General features: G+C 40.7%; 1 protein-coding gene across 3 annotated transcripts in view; it reads left to right on the top strand.

Annotated features, from left to right (window-relative positions):
• Window positions 1–19966, top strand: part of wdr11 (WD repeat domain 11) — a 344263-nt gene that overhangs the window by 1433 nt on the left and 322864 nt on the right. For all 3 annotated transcript variants that reach the window (XR_012371953.1, XM_073872785.1, XM_073872784.1), the window contains exon 2: window positions 3570–3681. Coding sequence is in view for 2 of the 3 variants with exons in the window: in XM_073872785.1 (XP_073728886.1) it covers window positions 3570–3681 (112 nt within the window). In the remaining variant the exon portion in view is untranslated. The remainder of the gene's footprint in view (window positions 1–3569; window positions 3682–19966) is intronic.

Below are 19966 nucleotides of genomic sequence, written 5' to 3'. Positions count from 1 at the left end.
AATTTTTCTAATATTTTATAGGAATATTGATGTACAATTTATTTCCATTATTCACTTATTGTGTCTTCCAAAATGCCTGATAAACATGATTTATGTCCTAATGTCCTCTACAGTGAATTAATGCCCTGTTCTGTAACAGAAAGTAATTTTTTGACTTGAAATATCATAATGTTTTGACATAACGTCTGAGATGTTGGTTTATGAAATAAACCAATTTGAAATAGGGTCACAATGATTAAATAATTGTCTCATCGCGATTGTTTGACATCATTGTGATCATTTCAGACACTTTCAATGTGTGGAAATTATTTCATGAACAAACAGAAAAAAATGTATGGGAATTAAATGTAAAAGCAACAAAACAGTCAATTAATCATCATAATTGACAAAGCCCTTAAACAGTCAATTTATCGTCATAATCGTCACAATTTATTAGACAATTAACCGTCATCCAAATTTCATAACCGTGACAGCCCTAATTTGAAAAGTAGTCCCATCTAAATAAAAAAAAATCACTTATTTGACAGTTTTGTTACACTGACAGTTTTGTTGCAAATCACAATATTATGATGAAATTAGATCTTGTGTTTGTTGAGTTAAAGGCAGGGTGCATGATCTCTGAAAGCCAATTTTGATATTTATAATCACCTAAACAAACAGGCCCCTACCCCAATAGAATCTGGACTTTCTTTTGATGGTCGCCGTGATTTCACCAAGCAAGATGTGATCCTGGATCAACATTTTTTATTAATCCTGGATCAACATTTAATTTAATTTAATTTATTCATTCATTTATAAAGCACTACTAAAACAACAGAGTGTTGACCAAATTGCTGTACAATATACAAAAGAAAAAGAGAAAAAGAAAAACAGCACGAGCAGGTGTATTAAAATAATAAAAAACTAGAAAACCGACATCACCATATAGACACATAAACATACCACAAAACAAACAACTCAACACACTTCCGACTGAAAGGCAAGATGTAAAAAATGAGCCCTCAGTCGACTTTGTTAGCGTACGGGATGTTCTAATATGAGAAGGCAAACGGTTCCACCTCTTTGGAGCTGCCACTGCAAATGCCCGATCACCCTTTCGTTTGCACCTTGTTTTCTGGACAGCTAAAAGTAATTTATCTGAAGACCTTAGGTTTCTGATCAGGTTATGCCTTACTAACAGCTCTGACAGGTAAGATGGGGCTGACATATTCAGGGATTTAAAAACAAACGTCAAAAGTTTATAGTCGATCCGGTACTGGACAGGCAACCAGCCCAGAGACGACAAAATTGGTGAGATATGATCACGTTTTAATCAAAGATACCCCAACCTACCCTTAACTCAAACCCTAACCATTTTTAAACCCTCAAATGAGTGTGAAATAATAGTTTGAGGAGTATTTCCTGAAAGCCCCTAACCCAATCCTAAACCTAAGTCTAACATACACACTAATGATCTGTGATTTTTAATGGAAACATTGCCTGTGCGCAGTGCTGGGCAAGCTACTTGGAAAATGTAGTGAGCTAAGCTACCAGTTACTTTACATTAAATGAAGCTTCACTACACTGAAGCTACCCGCCTGGGAAATGTAGCAAGCTAAGCTACATCAATAGTAGCTTGCTACATCCAAGCTATTTTTTTTATTTTTAACCAGTTTTATTATGTAATTATTTATTCAGTTTCCATTTAGAATTTTGATAATTATAGGCAATTAAAGCATAATGTAGACCTAGGTACTTCACATTATGGGGCGGTTTCCTAGACTGGTCTCATTCTACTCCCAGAATAAAATGCACGAGTGAGCTGCCTTAATTTAAAAACACCTTGCCCTGCATACCTTAACACAGCTCCGAAACTTTCAGAAGTGTACGCGGATCTGGAGCTACCTCTACCATCATTTAAAATCAACTCCAGACACAGAAACGAGACCCGCCCTCCCTTTCACCCTGATTGGCCCCGACCTGACCCTGACTGTATGAAACAACTAATCAAACTGATGATGGCAGTTACATTACCCAATCAGAGGTAGAGCACGTGTCTTCACAGGATGCGAGTGGTTATGTTTTGTATGAATAAAGGCTGCACAACTTGAAAATACGAAAAAACAATGTCCCGTGTTCAGGACGACTTCAGAAATGTTTGGAAAATTGTAGCTTGTGTGGAAGCTACCGCACTACTTGGTCAAAAAAAGAGCTTAGCTACTGAAAAGCTATTTGATTTAGAAAGCAGCTAAGCTACTGCCAAGCTACTGAAAAATGTAGTTAAACTACTAGCTTCGCTACTTGTAGTGAAGCTACTGCCCGGCACTGCCTGTGCGTATGCATGGTTTTGTAAGTCTTATGGTTTTTGTGCATATGTAGATTTTAGTAAGGATCCTATTCACAGTTTTGTAAATAAGGCCCCAGTTCATTGGAAATTTAAAACAGAGTGTTTGCACCCCTTTATAGCACAGTAGCAGAACATTGTGTTAGCAGGGCAAAAGGTGACTCACCAGAACTGCTGCTGTTTCTTCCTCATCAGGCTCAGAATGAGGGCAACTGCTACCTGCTTTATTTTTTTTACTTCTTCCAACTCTGTTTCCTTTTTTGCTTGCCTCTCCTTCACATCAGTTTGGTTTATTATAATAATAAAAAAAGATTGCATTAGTGCCCTACTTTGTCAGCCGTCAACGTCACCTAATTTAACACATTTTCTTTGATGATAAACCAGCTTGCCCGATGGCCACTGGACAAACTTATTGTGATTTCAAAGAGTAACTAAATCCTAAACCAACTTTTTTTTAGTTAATGATCTGTAAGAATGGGGCTTTATTAGTGCTGTTCATTGATTTTAGTAAGTTTTTTTTTTACATTTGGATATAAGGTGTTTCAATACTACAATATATGGTGTAAAAACGTGTGAGTGCTGCCCTCTTCAGGTTGAACGGTGGGTATTGCAGATGAATTTTCCTATTGGATGTTGAGTCCAAAAAATGCCTTGTGACGTAAGCAGGTTCAAGCTCACCACGCCCTTGTTACGATCTCACCACACACTTAGTTTGTCCCCTCTATCTCCTTTGGGATCTGCCCACTTTTCTTGCATTTTTCAAATATTGCAGTGGGTGGAGTCAGGCTCTGACCAGGGGTTTATGCTGCATTCCAGGCAACCTGTAACCGGTAAATCACGACTTCAAAACCACGACTCACGACTCTGAACTGGGAGTACATCGATCTAGTACGAGTTCACGGATGGGAAGTCACGGGTCTGACTGCCGTTCCAGTGGACATTCACAGGTAGAAGGTTGTAAAAACACGGGTTACAGTGTGCTTGGAATGCATACTCCCAGTTCAGAGTCATGAGTCGTGGTTTTGAAGTCATAATTCACGGCTCAAAAACCTGCCTGTAACGCAGTCTTAGTTACGCCCAGTGGGTGGGGCCAACAATACATGTCCGTCTGGTGTATCGCTATCAGATGAGTCACATTGTAGCGTTAATAATGTTTTAATTTTAAATATGTTGCATGATGCGGCACATCAATTATCAGGAATTACAAAGGACCTCTCTCTCTTTCTCTGGGTCTCTTTCCACACAGGGGATGGCAAGGTCTGATTGCTCAGGGCTGTCACTCCAGTATCCTCATCATCGATCCAAAGACATCTCAGACTATTCAGGTCCTGGAGAGACACAAAGCCAATGTGGTGAAAGTAAGTTTACAATTCTGTTCCTTTATTTGTGACACACTAAATATTTTCAGCTGGCCAAAACAGAAGACTGATTGGACAGGTGTGTGATGTCAAAACATATAAACTAGGTTAACCATACGTCCTTAAAAAAAAAAAGATCTTAAAAATGCGTCTGTCTAGGATTTCAAAACTGCCCAGAATGTCTAATCAGCTCATATTGCTGATAGAGAAATAAATTTTTTCTCTCTTTTTGTTTTTGATCAGAACCTGTGGTTCTATGGGTTTTATTATGGAAATACCCTAGGTATTTCCATCGCGGTTTCGAAAGCTTTTCCCTTAAGCTCTTCCCTCAAGCCCCAAAGTAACAGAAAGGGCTTGTTTTTTTTTGTTGAGGTCAGTGACCCACTTTCAGATATTAACTTCATGTTTATGTCTTTCTTTGTTCAGTCAAGAAGAAATTAAGTTTTTTTCCAGGCTTTTTTTCAATTGAATAGACTTTATTGGACCCCAACAGTTTACCGTTTCAATGCAGTTTAAAATTGCAGTTTCGACACCGCTTCATATGGCTCTAAATGATCCCAAATGATGCATAAGGGTCTTATCTAGCAAGACGATGATCATTTTAGGCAAGAAATATAAAAAAATCTCCACTTTTAAAGTACAATTTATTTTCTGGCCTCAACAGCTTTAGATCTTCACACTCCCTCTCCTTTGCAGCAACATTCAAAGCTATCCCAACACCTGTTTATGAACAGAATCATGCAACATTACAAAATGTTAAAAAAGGAAAATGTAATTATAGGCAACCTAAAAAAACCTACCTTCATCTATATACATACTTTTACCAATATGCCAGATGTCAAAGAAATGGTTTGTTCCCTTTGGACACAACTCCTCCCGCACCCACTTGGCAACCTAAAACGTATGACACAACACATAGATTATAAGTTTTAAATATATTCAGCAGAATGATATTTTGTGTGTACATGTGCGTGTCTTTACCTGTTGTGATGAGGGCTGACACTTGCATATTTTGCTTAGTCAGAAACCTTATGCTGCGCTTTGGACCCTCATATTCACACCAGCTGCTACTTGTGAAAAACATTTGATCATGTCACTGTGTAACATTAGATGGGTAATAATGATATGTGTGTTTGATAACATGAACTTACCTGGACAATCTGACCTACGAATGGCAAAAACTGCACTGAGCCAATGTAGAGCCTACGAGACGACTCCCTCTGGTGACTTAATATGACGCTTTGTTGAAAAAACTGTCATATATTTTACTAAATTTAAGCGACCAATCTTGTACAAAAAAATTAACTCTTGCATTAAATTTTCGTATGGTATTTTCATACAAGATTATATATATTTATATCACAAAAAATTACCGAAGATATACACTTTAAATAGAAGTGTCTTTAAGATGTGATTTAGAATGTGTCTGTAAATCCACTTCATTAAATTTATATGAGCTTAATGTAGCTCCCCTGTTAGCTATAAATACGTGTTTTACAGCAAAATCACAAATATATTATAGTATACAGTCTTTACACCTTCAACACTTTACAGTTGCGATTTTAACAGAAGGAACCGCGTTATTTGTTACATTTGAAAACACCTGAGTTGCTGGTCTTGGGTCTATATGATGATTGCTTTGCTTTCCCGTGGCATCCTGGGAAAGCAGGGATAAAAAGTATCGATCTATGCTTGCTTCGGAATCTGGGCGGACGCAGTAGGGCATCCAGGTTTTCTCGCCTACTCATTTTATGAATACTGAGCAGAGGTGGAAAGTAACGAATTACATTTACTCACGTTACTGTAATTGAATATTTAATAATGTGTACTTTTACTTTTTTAAGTAGTTTTTCAAATCTGTACTTTTACTTTTACTTAAGTATGTTTTGTTTAAAGTATTGTACTTCGCTACATTTTAAATCATATCCGTTACTGAGTATTTTTTTTTAAAAAAGCAAGGTGATAAAGACGTGCCACGGATGATTGATGGGCGGGGAAACTCGCAAAAAAACCATGGAAACGGACGAGACAGGCGCACGGTAATGCAGACCAGCCTTAATTCAATTCTTATGAAAGAAACCCCAGGCCATATTTAAGCGACCACTTTCCACTGACGTGAAGCGATTGTTTCTTTCATATGAAAGGTAGGATTCGTGCTCTTGAGTACGAAATTGGCGACCGGGTTTTTACCGCTCATTTGCACGACGCGTTGAATACCATGCGCATTATCTTCTGAGGTCTAGCAGCTTTGCGTCAAGTCAAATACAACTTAAGAACGTCCTCCAGAATACGTAGGTCTTTAGACATTGCAGAGAGAAAGAGCGAGAGAGGGAGAGAAAGAGAGTGAAAGAAGAATAAATGTCTTAGACATCAGGTACCCAGGTCATGGAAGCTAGAAGACAATAAACGTGTAAAGGATAAAAGTATTTAGCCATGGCACTCATCTCATTATATGCTCATTTAAACTAATAAAATAATGTATGTTTCCAGCAATACATCAATTACAACCTTACTATAGTGATTGTATTTACTAGCTGCGGATCTCATATAATTTTTGCTTCAAAAGTGCATAACTCACCTGTAAAAATCATCAAACAATTCCATAAATGTTTATTAGTTTAAAAAGCTTTTTATTAACTTTTTGTTATTGCACTTTAATTGTGAAGATGTTCCTACAATTAAAAACAACTAGTTTGATGAGATTTATATTCCCTTCTCGTTTTTGAACTATACTAGAATCCTCCACCTCTCCCCGCTGTAAAAAAATTAACTTTAACTCTGAGTAAAGTTAAAATGACTTACGTTTTACTTTTACTTGAGTAGATTTTTAGACCAGTAACTTTACTTTTACTTGAGTACAATATTTTTTTACTCTGATACTGAGGATTTGGACATACTATTTGTTCGTCTACTGCTTTTTGCCTCCTATATACAGTTTTGCAACCTCCTTTTCCCAAGAGAACAGCTCTGAGTCTTCACCTATAACGCCTGATGAGTTTGGTAATGTAGAAAACCTGACAAGAGACCAGAGATCATTCCTTCATGCAGAATCTCTCCAGATCCTTCAGATTCCAGCTCTTTGTTGGTGCTTCTTCTCTTCAGTTCATCCCACTCCATAGAACCCATCTCACTGAAGTTTCAGTAGTGTCAGCTACTTTTCAAATGTTTTATGGTCAGAAGAAGCAAAAATTGCTCTTTTAGCCGGAAACACTTAACATTAGTTTGGTGAACACGGGGGTAAAAAGTACCCAATTTATACAATGAAATATACTGCTGTATCTTCACTCTAAAATGGCTGGGTTATTTTTTCATTGGGAGTCTGTTGGGTTGTTTTGCTGAGTTATTTTTTACATTTTAAACACTTTTTGGGTAGTTTCAGTTTTCTAATTGTTGGGTTAAACTTGCTGGGTTATTATGCTGGGTTGTTTAAAGAGGCTCACGTGGATCGCACCCCATGTTTGAATGTGCTCAGCAACGGTTGTCGTGAAAGGACACAACCACTGGAAGCAGTTGTTTCAAGGTAAGTTTATATGTTTTTGTGAACATTTCCTGAATATAAACAAGATTATAACATTTTGCGAGACAGCAACATGTTAATTTTTACAGACTAAGACGACGGGTGTAATTTAGAGGAATGACAACTGTTACCTCAGATCGCCATTTACACAAATTGACTCGAATAATCGTTCTAAGATGTTTGATATGGCATATTAATAAAATTAACAAAATCGATGTTACAAAATCCCCATCACATGGTTGGATTACGTTAACTCATGACAATTTCTGTAAGCCACAAAGCGAGTCAAAATCGGTACCGAGTCAGACCTCCGACACCCAACTTCTGCTTTTTGTGTCACACACGCGCATAGTTTTCCCAGCTTAGTGATGGTGACAATATTAAATTAAGTGACAAACGAGTTGCTTTCTTGTAATTCGATATGGAAAGACAGACCGCGAGCACAAGTTAACTTTACCGGCGGCGGAGAATCGCGGAGCCGGCGTCTCTGTCAGTGAGAGGCAGGGACAAGCAGCACATTCAATTCACTGTCGGTACAGCAGATAACTCGTCGATAAATGAGTACAAAACAGCGTTTCCAGGAACCGGTGTCTTATATGTATATTGCTTGGTCCTCTCTTTTAAAATGAAACAATAATTAAAGTGTTTGGACATGAACTTGAAAACATAAACGTATTTGTCACCAAGACGGAGGAAGTGACTATCGGTTAACAAACATGTATATGTGTTATTAGAATTTATATGTATTATTGAGTCGTATTTAGTTACTATTTTATATTCATTTAATAATATTTTTGGGTTGTCTCCTATGATTTCAAATTTATATTGACCAACCCTCTGATCTGTGACTGACTACTGTATTAGAGATGTTATGTTTTTTTGCAGAGATTAGATGTGATGTTGTTTTCCCATTCTTTTTATCTAGAGTGTGCAGAGTTTTTACGTCCATTTATTGATGAGGCTATCAAGGCCTTCATACAACTTCAGCCAGTAAGTATAACATTTAATAATTCCTATTTAAAATGAATTGGAAATGTCTTATTTATCTGCTGCATTTTAGTTCTGCAGCACTTTATTCTTTATAGTCAGATCATCCTATTTGTCAGTCTGTGTGGTTTGCAGCCTTTGTTGTTGGCACAACAGTTAAAGGAGTGTAACACCAAAGTCTTATGCAAACCGACGACAGGCCATTGCCTTTTTTGGGAAAAAAATCTCACATGTGGTGGTAATGCAGCCAGGGATGCAAAAGAAAGCCTTATAATTTTTATAAAATGTATAATTCACTTGGCCCACATGGTTTTCTGAATACTTAAATCAGATCATTCAGTTCAGACCACTAAAAGTTTTTTCCTCTTTAGTAGATTGCAACAAATGTGGTGGAATTTCTTCTCTGGACAGAATCCTCGAAACCCTTTCCTTTTGTCCTGGTCATGGGAAACATGCAGCAGATCTTTCAATCTTTTTTCTCAATCAGTCTCTCTGATGGAGCCAATACGGAAGTGACTTAAACTGCAATTCGGCCAAGATGGCGGCGGCATGCACCGCCTACTTTAAGCTTCAAAAATGCTCTTCACAAACCAATGAGTGACGTCACTGACACTACTTCCATTTTTTTTACAGTCTATTCAATTCAATTCACTTTTATTTATATAGCGCTTTTCACAATACTCAATTGTTTCAAAGCAGCTTTACATTAATAGAAGCAGTAAAAGCACAGAAAAACGACAGATAGCATAACATAATACACAATAGCATAAGCAGTCAAATTTGCTGCGGCTATGACGCGACATTATGAGCGAGCATATTACTAATGTAACGTCTAGAAGAAGAAGCTAAGTTAAGCCCAAGCAGGCTACCTCCCCGGGGTAAAAAACCCCCTAGGAGAAAAAAAACTAAAACCCCGGGTTGTTTAGCCGAGGAAATAAAAATAAAAGTCCTAGGAGGGAAAAACCCTTGGGAGATATACATGTATATACACACACATATAAACGGATAAGGAGCTTAAGCGGAGATTAAGCAGAGATTAAGCGGATATTAAGCTGGTCCTGCCGGTGGTCGTTGGTCAGGCATCAGCTGGGCATCACATTGAAGGACGACCAGTAGATCAGAGGTGTGCCGACTTTCACATCTACCGGAACTGGGTCTGTTTGTCCCATTGTCCTTAGGGTCAATGGGACCCAGGGACGAGACAGGGAGAGAAAAACAAAATCATATTAGCGTAGGGGCCGTTCACATGTAATGCAAGTGTCACACAGTGATGTGGTTTAATCAGCTTAGTTTCAGACAGACTAACTATTGAGGCATAATTGTTTTATCCACAGTTGAGGATTTTGCAAATTGGGGGCCCACTGCAACGGTATATATGGTAACTAAGGGTCACCTTCCGATTTTTAAGAGAAAATTAAACCTGTCGACCCGTTTGACTAAGGTCTGTAACCCCACTGTCGTCGTTAATGCAGGTTCAGTGGCAAACGGGTCTATATTGCATACTATTTACAATATCAAGAGAAAACGCAAACATCGCAACATGACCATACGTGTCAACCCGTTTGACTAAGGCTGGAGGCCCCACTGTCGTCGTTAATACAGGTTCAGTGGCAAACGGGTCTGTATGGCATACGATTCACAAGACACAAGAAAGCGCCAAAATCTCACCACGACCATACGTTCCAACCCGTTTGACTAAGGCCATAAGCCCCACTGTCGTCGTTAATGCAGGTTCAGTGGCAAACGGGTCTGTATGGCATACTATTTGCAATAGAAAGAAAGCGCCAAAATCATAACCCAACCATACGTGCCAACCCGTTTGACTAAGGCCAAAAGCCCCACTGTCGTCGTTAATGCAGGTTCAGAGGCAAACGGGTCTGTATAGAGACAGAGCGCAGCGCGTCACAACCTGAAAACCACGCCCACCGGGGGGGAAAGCAATCCAACAGTCTCCATTGACTTTGTATTGCAAAAGGCCGCCTCCTTGTCATTTCTGGCTTATAACAAAAAACTGAATAATGCCTAAAAGCTGCTTTGGGACAATATGTACAGCTAACAAGCCAAAGAACACAGAAATAAGTTTTTATAAGCTGTCGAGCCGTGAAACCCAGTCTTTGGGGAGGGTGAGGTGGATCGCCGATTGCGTTTCCCCCTGTTGGACGCAGTTTTACTAATAGGAGTACTATGAAAAGTTGCCTGTTTTCCATTTCTGTGTCTTTTTTTTGGCGTGTTAGATGTACACCTTGTCACACAGCAGCTTTTAGGTATTATTCTGTTTTTAAGTTTAATCTGTAAATAAGTTTTATAAGCTGTCGACCCCAAAAAACGAGCGTTTAAAGACACAAAAATGGATACAGGCAACTTTTCATAGTACTTCTATTAGTAGAACTGCGTCCACTAGGGGGAAACGTAGTCGGCGATCCACTTTATTCTCCTTAAAGGCTGGGTTTTACGGCTCGACAGCTTATAAAAACTTATTTCTGGGTTCTTTGGCTTGTTAGCTGTACATATTGTCACACAGCAGCTTTTAGGCATTATTCAGTTTTTTGTTATAAGCCAGAAATGACAAGGAGGCGGCTTCTCGCAATACAAACTCAATGGAGACGGTTGGATTGATTTCCCCCCCGGTGGGCGTGGTTTTCAAATTTGCATAACGGCGCTCTGTCTCTATGGCATACTATTTGCAATACAAAGAAAGCGCCAAAATCACAACCCAACCATACGTGCCAACCCGTTTGACTAAGGCTGGAGGCCCCACTGTCGTCGTTAATGCAGGTTCAGTGGCAAACGGGTTTGTATGGCATACTATTCACAAGAACACGAAAGTTCCAAAATCGCAATCCGACTATAGGTTAAGATAAGGTTTTTATTTATTTATTTGGTTGGTCTGTGTTATGACCGCGAGTGCTTTGTTCCGTACAGATAACTATTTCGAGTTAAGTACTTTTACTAGACAAATTATGCGAATGCTTTGTTGAAGAGAAAAGTTTTAAGTCTAGATTTAAAATTATCGACTGTGTCTGATTCTCGGACATCGGTTGGTAAATCATTCCAGAGCTTAGGGGCTAAGTAGGAAAATGACCTTCCACTTTTAGACACTTTTGATAGTCTAGGGATAATCAAGAGACCAGAATTTTGCGACCGTAGTGTGCGTGATGGATTGTATTCTGATAGTAATTCTCTAAGATATGAGGGTGCTAGGCCATTTAAAGCTTTGTAGGTGATTAGTGATATTTTAAATTGTATGCGATATTTAACTGGTAGCCAGTGTAAAGATGCCAGAATTGGGCTTATGTGGTCATACTTTTTAGATCGAGTAAGTACCCTTGCGGAAGCGTTTTGAACTAGCTGAAGCTTGTTTACTTGATTTGCATGGCATCCCCCGAGTAGCGAGTTACAATAGTCTATTCTAGAGGTCATAAAAGCATGGATAAGCTTCTCTGCGTCAGATGTAGACAGTATATGGCGTATTTTCGAGATATTTCTAAGATGGAAGAATGCTGTGCGGCAGACGTTGGCGATATGACTATCAAAGGATAAGTTGCTGTCGAACATCACACCTAAGTTCCTAACCGTGGAAGATGGCACCACAGTGCAGCCATCTATGTGCAACTTGTAATCTGACATATTATGTTTGTAGCGATTCGGTTCAATAATAAGTATCTCTGTCTTATTGGAGTTCAGCTTAAGAAAGTTATGTGCCATCCAGTCACTAACATCGCTAAGGCAGTCTGTTAGTTTAGAAAACGTGTGTGTTTCGCTGGGATGTGAGGAGATGTAAAGCTGGGTATCATCCGCATAGCAGTGAAAACTTATGTTATGTTTCCTGATAATGTCTCCTAGAGGTAACATGTATAACGAGAACAGGATAGGACCTAAAACCGAACCCTGCGGTACACCGTATTTAACCAGGGAGTGATATGACTCTTCCTCGTTTACATAAACAAAGTGATATGTAAAGTGATATGTCTATGTGTGATGGCCATTGATGCAGCCACACATTAGAGCGGTAGCTACATGACACTACATTCACATTTCTGTTTACATAATTTGTTTCTTTAGTATTTAATGCAATATTTGTTACAGATCACTTCATATTATAGGATCATAAATGAAAATGACAGACACAGTTGTTTTGTTTAAGTTTATTTTTTATTTCCATTCTTTCTTACCACCAACTAGTTTGGGTGCACACTTTCTAGTTAGTGGTTTATTTCCTTTTTGCTAATATTTATTTTTTTGAGTTTAAGTTACCTGTATGAGGAGTGGAGACTTGTCGCTGCTTAGTGCTGTGTGGAATGCCTGTGGAAGTCCGTGTCTATAGAGGACCGCCTGGCAACAATGACCGTCTTTTAAGTTCCTGGAGTATTCCATGTTGGAAATTAGCTGTGGGGAATGTATGGTGGTTTGTTGATTTTGTCTGATATAATTTGTATATTGGCTAATGGTAACGTACTTTGAATTGTGAATTAACATATTTGATTTGGTTTACATTTTTTGTAAAATGGATTTATTTAAATCTATTTAAATTGTGTTTTGTGTTATCCCCTGTGTGTGTGTAATGGACTAGTCCGGTGTCTATATAAGTTCCCTCATTTGTCATTTGAAGTTTTTTTTTTTATCAGGTTAGAACTCTTGTGTTAAGTCTGTTGTTAAGTTTGTTTGTTTATTTAGTTTATGTTGGCACAGATTTGGATTTCTTTATTCAAATTTAATTTGCTATTTTTTATGGTTTTGACCTTGAAATAAACCTTTGTTTGGAAAACCTGTGTTCTTTTTGCCTCTGGCTGCTTGGTCCCTTACATATGGTGGCAGCGGTGGGATATGCCAGCAGAGGCCACAGGTTCCAAAAAGTTTTTTCCCTCACTTTTTGTTGAGTAATGAGGCGGCCTAGAAGGAAAGGGCCTCAGAAGACCATATTGGTAGAAACACATGAAGAGGAGGCAGAAACTATGGAGAAGGACGAGACAGGAACAGTAGAGGAGACACAAGGTCAGGAGCCAACGCTCACAGATCTAACAAATTTGTTTCGAGCGCACATGGTACAAACGAATGCTCGTGAAGATATGCGGGCTCAAGAACTCAAGGAACAAGAACGACGATTCAAAGCCTTGCAGCATCAGTTTAGCATGCTTCAAATGGAGGTGCAAGCTCGGACTACTCCGCTCACTCCCATAGTGGATTCACTTCCTGAGGACATATGCTCTGGAGATCACAATTCCAGGGGGGAAGGAGTCAGCCATGGAGTTGCTGGGGAGGCAAGGAATTTCGTAAGCCCAATGTCTCTCACCAGTCTCAGCACAGCTTTTCCGGTAAGCCTCCTGTAGGAGGAAAACAGGAATCAATGCCATTTAAACAGTTCAAAAAGGTGCCTATATGCTATCTGTGTGGTCAGGAGGGCCATACTAAGCATATGTGTCCCCAGAATGTGGCCAAGCTCTCTCACATGTGTTATGTGCCCAGAACAAGCATAGTGCCAGTGAAACATGGACCGCCCCTGAAAATGACTACTGTAGAGCTAAATGGTAAAGAACTGCAGACTTTAGTGGATACTGGCAGTGACCAGACATTGGTTCATAGACAGTTTGTCTCACCTGCCTTGATAAATCATGGTGAAACTACACATATATGCTGTGTCCATGGCGATGAGAGGATGTTACCTACAGCAGATATTTACTTTAATGTACAAGGACAGACTTATCTCCTGGATGTAGGTGTGGCAGATAATTTGCCATATCCAGTGATTCTGGGAAACGATTTGCCAGTGCTTTTAGATTTATTGCAGCCTGAAGATGTTTTCAATATGGTATTCACGAGATCAAAAGAAAACCATGAAGAGGAACTGATGTCGGCAATCAGTGTGTTAACTTTCTTCGATGTGTTCATGGAGGTATAACCTCCCAAGCCCCAGAAGTCACGTAGGCAACGACAGCAGGATAAGTTTGCGCATAACGCTTCTAAAATGTCTGCTAATACAGTATGTGATTTGTTCCAGAGTTTCCAGTTACCCACTAATATTGGTCAGCTCCAGCAGGAGGATAGTGGCCTCGCTACGTACTTGAAGAAAGCGCAGCGGGTGGCAATAAACAAGAGTGATTATCCTGATTCTGCTGAAAGGTATTTACTCCAACAAGGAATTCTTTATCGTCAAGTGGGGTCCACAAACCAGCTTGTAGTGCCACAATGTGCCCGGGATGTAGTCCTCGGGTTGAGTCATTCAATTCCCTGGGCTGGCCACCTAGGAAGACATAAGACCCTAGCCCGAATAAAGAAACATTTTTATTGGCCAGGATTAAAGAGGGATGTCACCCAGTATTGTAAGAGTTGCTCTCAGTGTCAGAAAGTTTCAATGAGAGGACCGACCCGAGTTCCGCTACAACCTTTACCTGTCATTAGCACACCATTTGAGAGATTGGGTATGGATATTGTTGGCCCTGTGGAAACGAGTAAAGCTGGAAATCGATTCATGCTTGTCATAACTGATTATGCAACTAGATATCCAGAAGTGTTCCCGATGAAGTCCATTAAAGCCAAGTATGTAGCAACCTGTCTGATACAACTCTTTTCCAGAGTTGGTTTCCCTTGTCAGATCCTTACAGACCAAGGCACTAACTTTATGTCTACTCTTCTAAAGCAGGTGTATAAGCTTTTGAGAATTAAAAGTTTACGAACAACCCCTTACCATCCCCAAACTGATGGCCTCACAGAGCGCTTTAAGATGGCGGCGCGCACTGACGCAGCGGCTCGAGGCTCCCAGCTACTTTGTACTTTTTTTGTGTTTTCTATGTATGTTCTGTCTTTTAGTGACTCACCCATGCATAAGCAAGTCAGTCTACAGCCAACAAAAACTGATATACATCAGAATAAACATCAGAGGGCTCATCCAGATGGAGTTCATATTATCGCGGGGGATTTTAATAAAGCACGCCTTCAGACTGTTATTCCCAAATTCTATCAGCACGTTAAGTGTGCTACAAGAGGAGGAAACATTTTAGATCATGTTTACTCCAATATTAAAAATGCCTACTGAGCATCGCCCCTTCCCCACCTCGGACAGTCAGACCACCTCTCTCTGTTCCTTTACCCAGCCTACACCCCCCTCAGGCGGCAAATAAAACCAGCGATACAGACCATCACAGCCTGGCCTGAAAATGCACTTATCCAGCTGCAGGACTGTTTTGCCTGTACGGAGTGGAGTATTTTTGAAGGTCAGAATTTGGATACATACACTGAGTCTGTTCTCTTTTACATCCAGTGTTGCATTAAAAATGTCACAGAGGAGAGACGCATCCGGATCTTCCAAAACAGGAAGCCCTGGATGACAAGTGAAGTCCAGACCCTGATCAGAGCTCGTAACTTGGCCTTCAAGACAGGAGACAGAGCTCTCTGTAGCACTGCCAGAGCTAACCTCAGGAGGGGCATTAAACAGGCAAAGGATTCTTACAAGAGGAAAGTAGAGGGTCACTTGATTGATAACAACCCACGACAGATGTGGAGGGGCATTCAGGCCCTAACCAACTACAAAGACCCCCCCCTACATCCTCCAGCAGTAGCACCCTGGCAGAGGAACTAAACAGTTTCTTTGCCCGGTTTGACACAACTACTACACATCTGCAGTCATCACCCCCCCACAGCTTTAGCACCCCACCTATCTCTCTCCAGGAGCATGAGGTGAGGAAGAACCTGAGGGGAGTAAACCCCAGGAAAGCCGCCGGTCCTGATGGCATACCAGGAGCAGTAGTTAAAGCATGTGCAGACCAGCTGGCAGGAATCCTCACCAAACTTTTCAATCTCTCATTGACACATGCCACCGTTCCCACATGTCTGAAGGCATCTACCATCATTCCCATTCCAAAAAAATCTGTTATAGACACCCCGAACGATTATAGACCGATCGCTCTGACGTCTGTAATCATGAAGTGTCTGGAGCGATCGGTCTCCCAGTATATCAGGGACTGCCTCCCCCCCTCCTTCGACCCTTACCAGTTTGCCGATCGAGCAAACAGGTCCACGGAGGATGCCATTGCCCTTACACTCAATACAGCGCTGAGCCACCTGGAAAATAAAAATAGTTACGTGAGGATGCTCTTCATGGACTATACCTCAGCTTTTAACACAATTATTCCGGACATTTTGTACAGTAAACTGATAGATTTACAGATCCCCCTGTCCACCTGTAATTGGATTAAAAGCTTTTTAACGAGTCGCCCACAAACTGTGAGACTCGGGCCACATTACTCTTTTACTCTTCCACACTCACACTTAGTACTGGATCTCCTCAAGGCTGCGTTTTGAGCCCACTGTTGTATGCACTGTACACTTACGACTGTTCTCCAACTCACCCTACCAACCACATTATAAAATACGCAGATGACACCACAGTAGTAGGATGTATCCTCAATGAGGACAAAACGGCGTACAGGGCAGATGTGAGGGTCTTGGCGCGCTGGTGCTCAGAAAACAACCTGAACATGAATATCTGCAAAACAAAAGAACTAATGCTGGATTTCAGGAAGTACAGACAGGACTACACCCCACTCCTTATAAATGGAGAAAGGGTGGAAATTGTCACTACTTTTACATTTCTGGGCACCCACATCTCTGCGGATCTCTCCTGGACCATTAACATCAGGGCCCTGGTTAAGAAGGCCCAGCAGCGGCTCCACTTTTTACGTGTCCTCAAGAAGAACAATCTGGACATGAAGCTGCTGCTGGCCTTCTATCACTCCTCTGTAGTAAGTGTTGTTACACATTGTTTAAGTGTATGGTACACAGGCTCTACAGCTGAGGACAGAAAGGCAGTGCAGAGGGTTATTAACACTGCACAGAGAATCATCGGCTGCCCTCTGCCCAGCCTGGAAAACATCTCAACATCTTATTGCCTTAGGAGAACCAAAGCTATCACCAGAGACCCCTCACACCCTGACTACCCCCTGTTTGATCTGCTACCCTCAGGGAGACGCTACAGGTCTATTAAGTCACACACAAAAAGGATGAGAGACAGCTTTTTCCCTTGGGCCATACGAACTGCTAATACCCATGGTTTTATATATACATAAGTCTCTTACCTGCTAAAAAAAATTTTTTACCGCCTTGAAAAATCTTCATACTGATTAAAATTGCAATTTAATAATTTATGGACAGTTTGAAGATTTTATTAGATTTTATAGATTTTTTTAATGTTGCATATATTTATTATTCTTTAATATTATGATGAGTGAACATTTTAGTCCTTTTATGTTGTTGTTTTGTCTGAAAATGTATGTTATTCTTGTTGTGGGTGTGGGAGCACCCTAAATTTCGTTGCACTTCTAGTGCAATGACAATAAAGGCTATTCTATTCTATTTTATTCTATTCTATTCTTTAACCAAACGTTCAAGCAAATGCTGCGCAAGTTCATTAGTGAGTCTGGTAAAGATTGGGACCAGTGGTTGCCTTACCTCCTGTTTGCATACAGGGAAGTCCCCCAGGCATCCACTGGGTTCTCTCCTTTTGAGCTATTGTATGGACGTGTTGTGAGAGGCCCTTTAACACTGCTTCGAGAACTCTGGGAAGGAACCCAAGGTAGTCAGAACTCTGTAAATGTTATCTCTTATGTTGTGCAGATGAGGGAGCGGTTGGAGGCAATGACGAAACTGGCCCAAGCTCACATGGCTGAAGCACAGAGATATCAGAAGTCATGGTATGATCGGTCAGCTGTCGAACGGAGTTTCAATCCAGGTCAGAAAGTGCTAGTAATGTTACCAAGCAATGAGAGCAAATTGTTGGCGAAATGGCAGGGTCCGTTTAAGATCAAGCGAAAGCTGGGACCCACTACATATGAAATTGCCACCCCAGGCCGAGATCGACCTAGTAAAGTGTTGCATGTTAATTTGCTCAAGGAGTGGATTTCTCGCCCAGAGAGAGTGTCTCAGGTTATGATGATTCAACAGGTGGCAGAGGAGGAAGAACTGGAGGAACAATATCTGCCTCAGCAGGTTTCAGAATGTGTTAACCTGGATCACTTGCCAAAGGATCGTCAATCACAGGTGAAAGCTCTTTGCCATCCTGAACTTTTCTCTGAGTTTCCAGGAGCCACGACATTGATTGAGCATGATATCATGTTGACAAGTGATGCAGTCGCCCGAAGGAAGAGTTACCGTATACCTGAGCGCTTACAGATTGCTCTGAGGAAAGAGATTGATCTAATGCTGACCTTGGCAATCATTGAGCCATCAAAAAGTGAGTGGTGCCACCTGGTGGTTCTAGTTCCAAAAAAAGATGAAACTTTAAGATTCTGTATTGATTTCCGTTACCTTAACTCTGTCTCCAAGTTTGACTCCTATCCAACCCCACGTATAAGTGACCTGATTGACCGTGTAGGTCAAAGTAAATATCTGACGACCATTGATCTTGCTAAGGGATATTGGCAAATCCCTCTTACTCCCCAGTCTAAAGAGCTGACAGCCTTCAGAACCCCCTGGGGGTTATTCCATTTTAAATTTTTGCCTTTTGGCTTGCACTGGGCTCCAGCCACCTTTTAAAGGTTAATGGACTACATATTGCATGGCCTATCCTTAACAGCTGCATATTTGGAGGACATTGTTATCTACAGTGACACTTGGGAGCACCACTTGGAACATCTACAAGAAGTGTTGCAGCGGCTCCAACGAGCTGGCCTTACCATCAATCCTCTGAAATGTGCAGTGGCCCGAACAGAAGTTGACTATCTGGGCTACAGTATTGGAAAAGGGGTAGTTAGATCCAAGCCATAAAAAAGATCCAAGCCATTCAACAGTGTCCCCGTCCTCAGACACGTAAGGAGTTGAGATCATTTCTTGGAATGGCAGGTTTCTATAACAGATTTATTCCCAATTTCTCTGGCAGAGCAGCAGCCTTAACTGATATGGTGGGTTCTCAATGCCCCAATCGTTTACAGTGGACTGAAAGTGCAAAGGAAGCTTTCCAAGACATCCAGAATGCCCTGGGTAAGGACCCAATTTTGCACAACCCTGACTTTAATCAACAATTTGTTGTGCAAACAGATGCCTCAGATCGGGGTATTGGAGCAGCGTTACTGCAAGGCCCACCAGGTGAACAACGGCTTGTGGCTTGTATTAGCCGGAAACTGTTTCCTAGAGAGGTCCGTTATTCCACAATCGAGAAGGAGTGTTTGGCCGTGAAGAGCGCTTTAGACTCTCTATAATATTATCTGTTGGGGAGGGAGTTTATTGTGGAAACTGACCACAAGGCTCTACAATGGCTGGAGAAGATGAAGGATACCAATAGCAGAATTACCCGATGGTATTTGGCCATGCAGCCCTTTCGATTTGTGGTCCAGTATGTTCCAGGGAAGGCCAATGTTACGGCTGACTACCTCTACCGCTGTGTTGGCGAGGTTCCTGAAGGAGGGGGGAGTGTGATGGCCATTGATGCAGCCACACATTAGAGCGGTAGCTACATGACACTACATTCACATTTCTGTTTACATAATTTGTTTCTTTAGTATTTAATGCAATATTTGTTACAGATCACTTCATATTATAGGATCATAAATGAAAATGACAGACACAGTTGTTTTGTTTAAGTTTATTTTTTATTTCCATTCTTTCTTACCACCAACTAGTTTGGGTGCACACTTTCTATTTAGTGGTTTATTTCCTTTTTGCTAATATTTATTTTTTTGAGTTTAAGTTACCTGTATGAGGAGTGGAGACTTGTCGCTGCTTAGTGCTGTGTGGAATGCCTGTGGAAGTCCGTGTCTATAGAGGACCGGCTGGCAACAACGACCGTCTTTTAAG

Source organism: Misgurnus anguillicaudatus, chromosome 11 (genome assembly GCF_027580225.2).
Source record: "Misgurnus anguillicaudatus chromosome 11, ASM2758022v2, whole genome shotgun sequence".
In the NCBI taxonomy this organism is placed as follows: domain Eukaryota; kingdom Metazoa; phylum Chordata; class Actinopteri; order Cypriniformes; family Cobitidae; genus Misgurnus; species Misgurnus anguillicaudatus.
The sequence above is the reverse complement of the archived record's forward strand: the minus strand, read 5'-3'. Positions and strand labels throughout refer to the sequence as shown.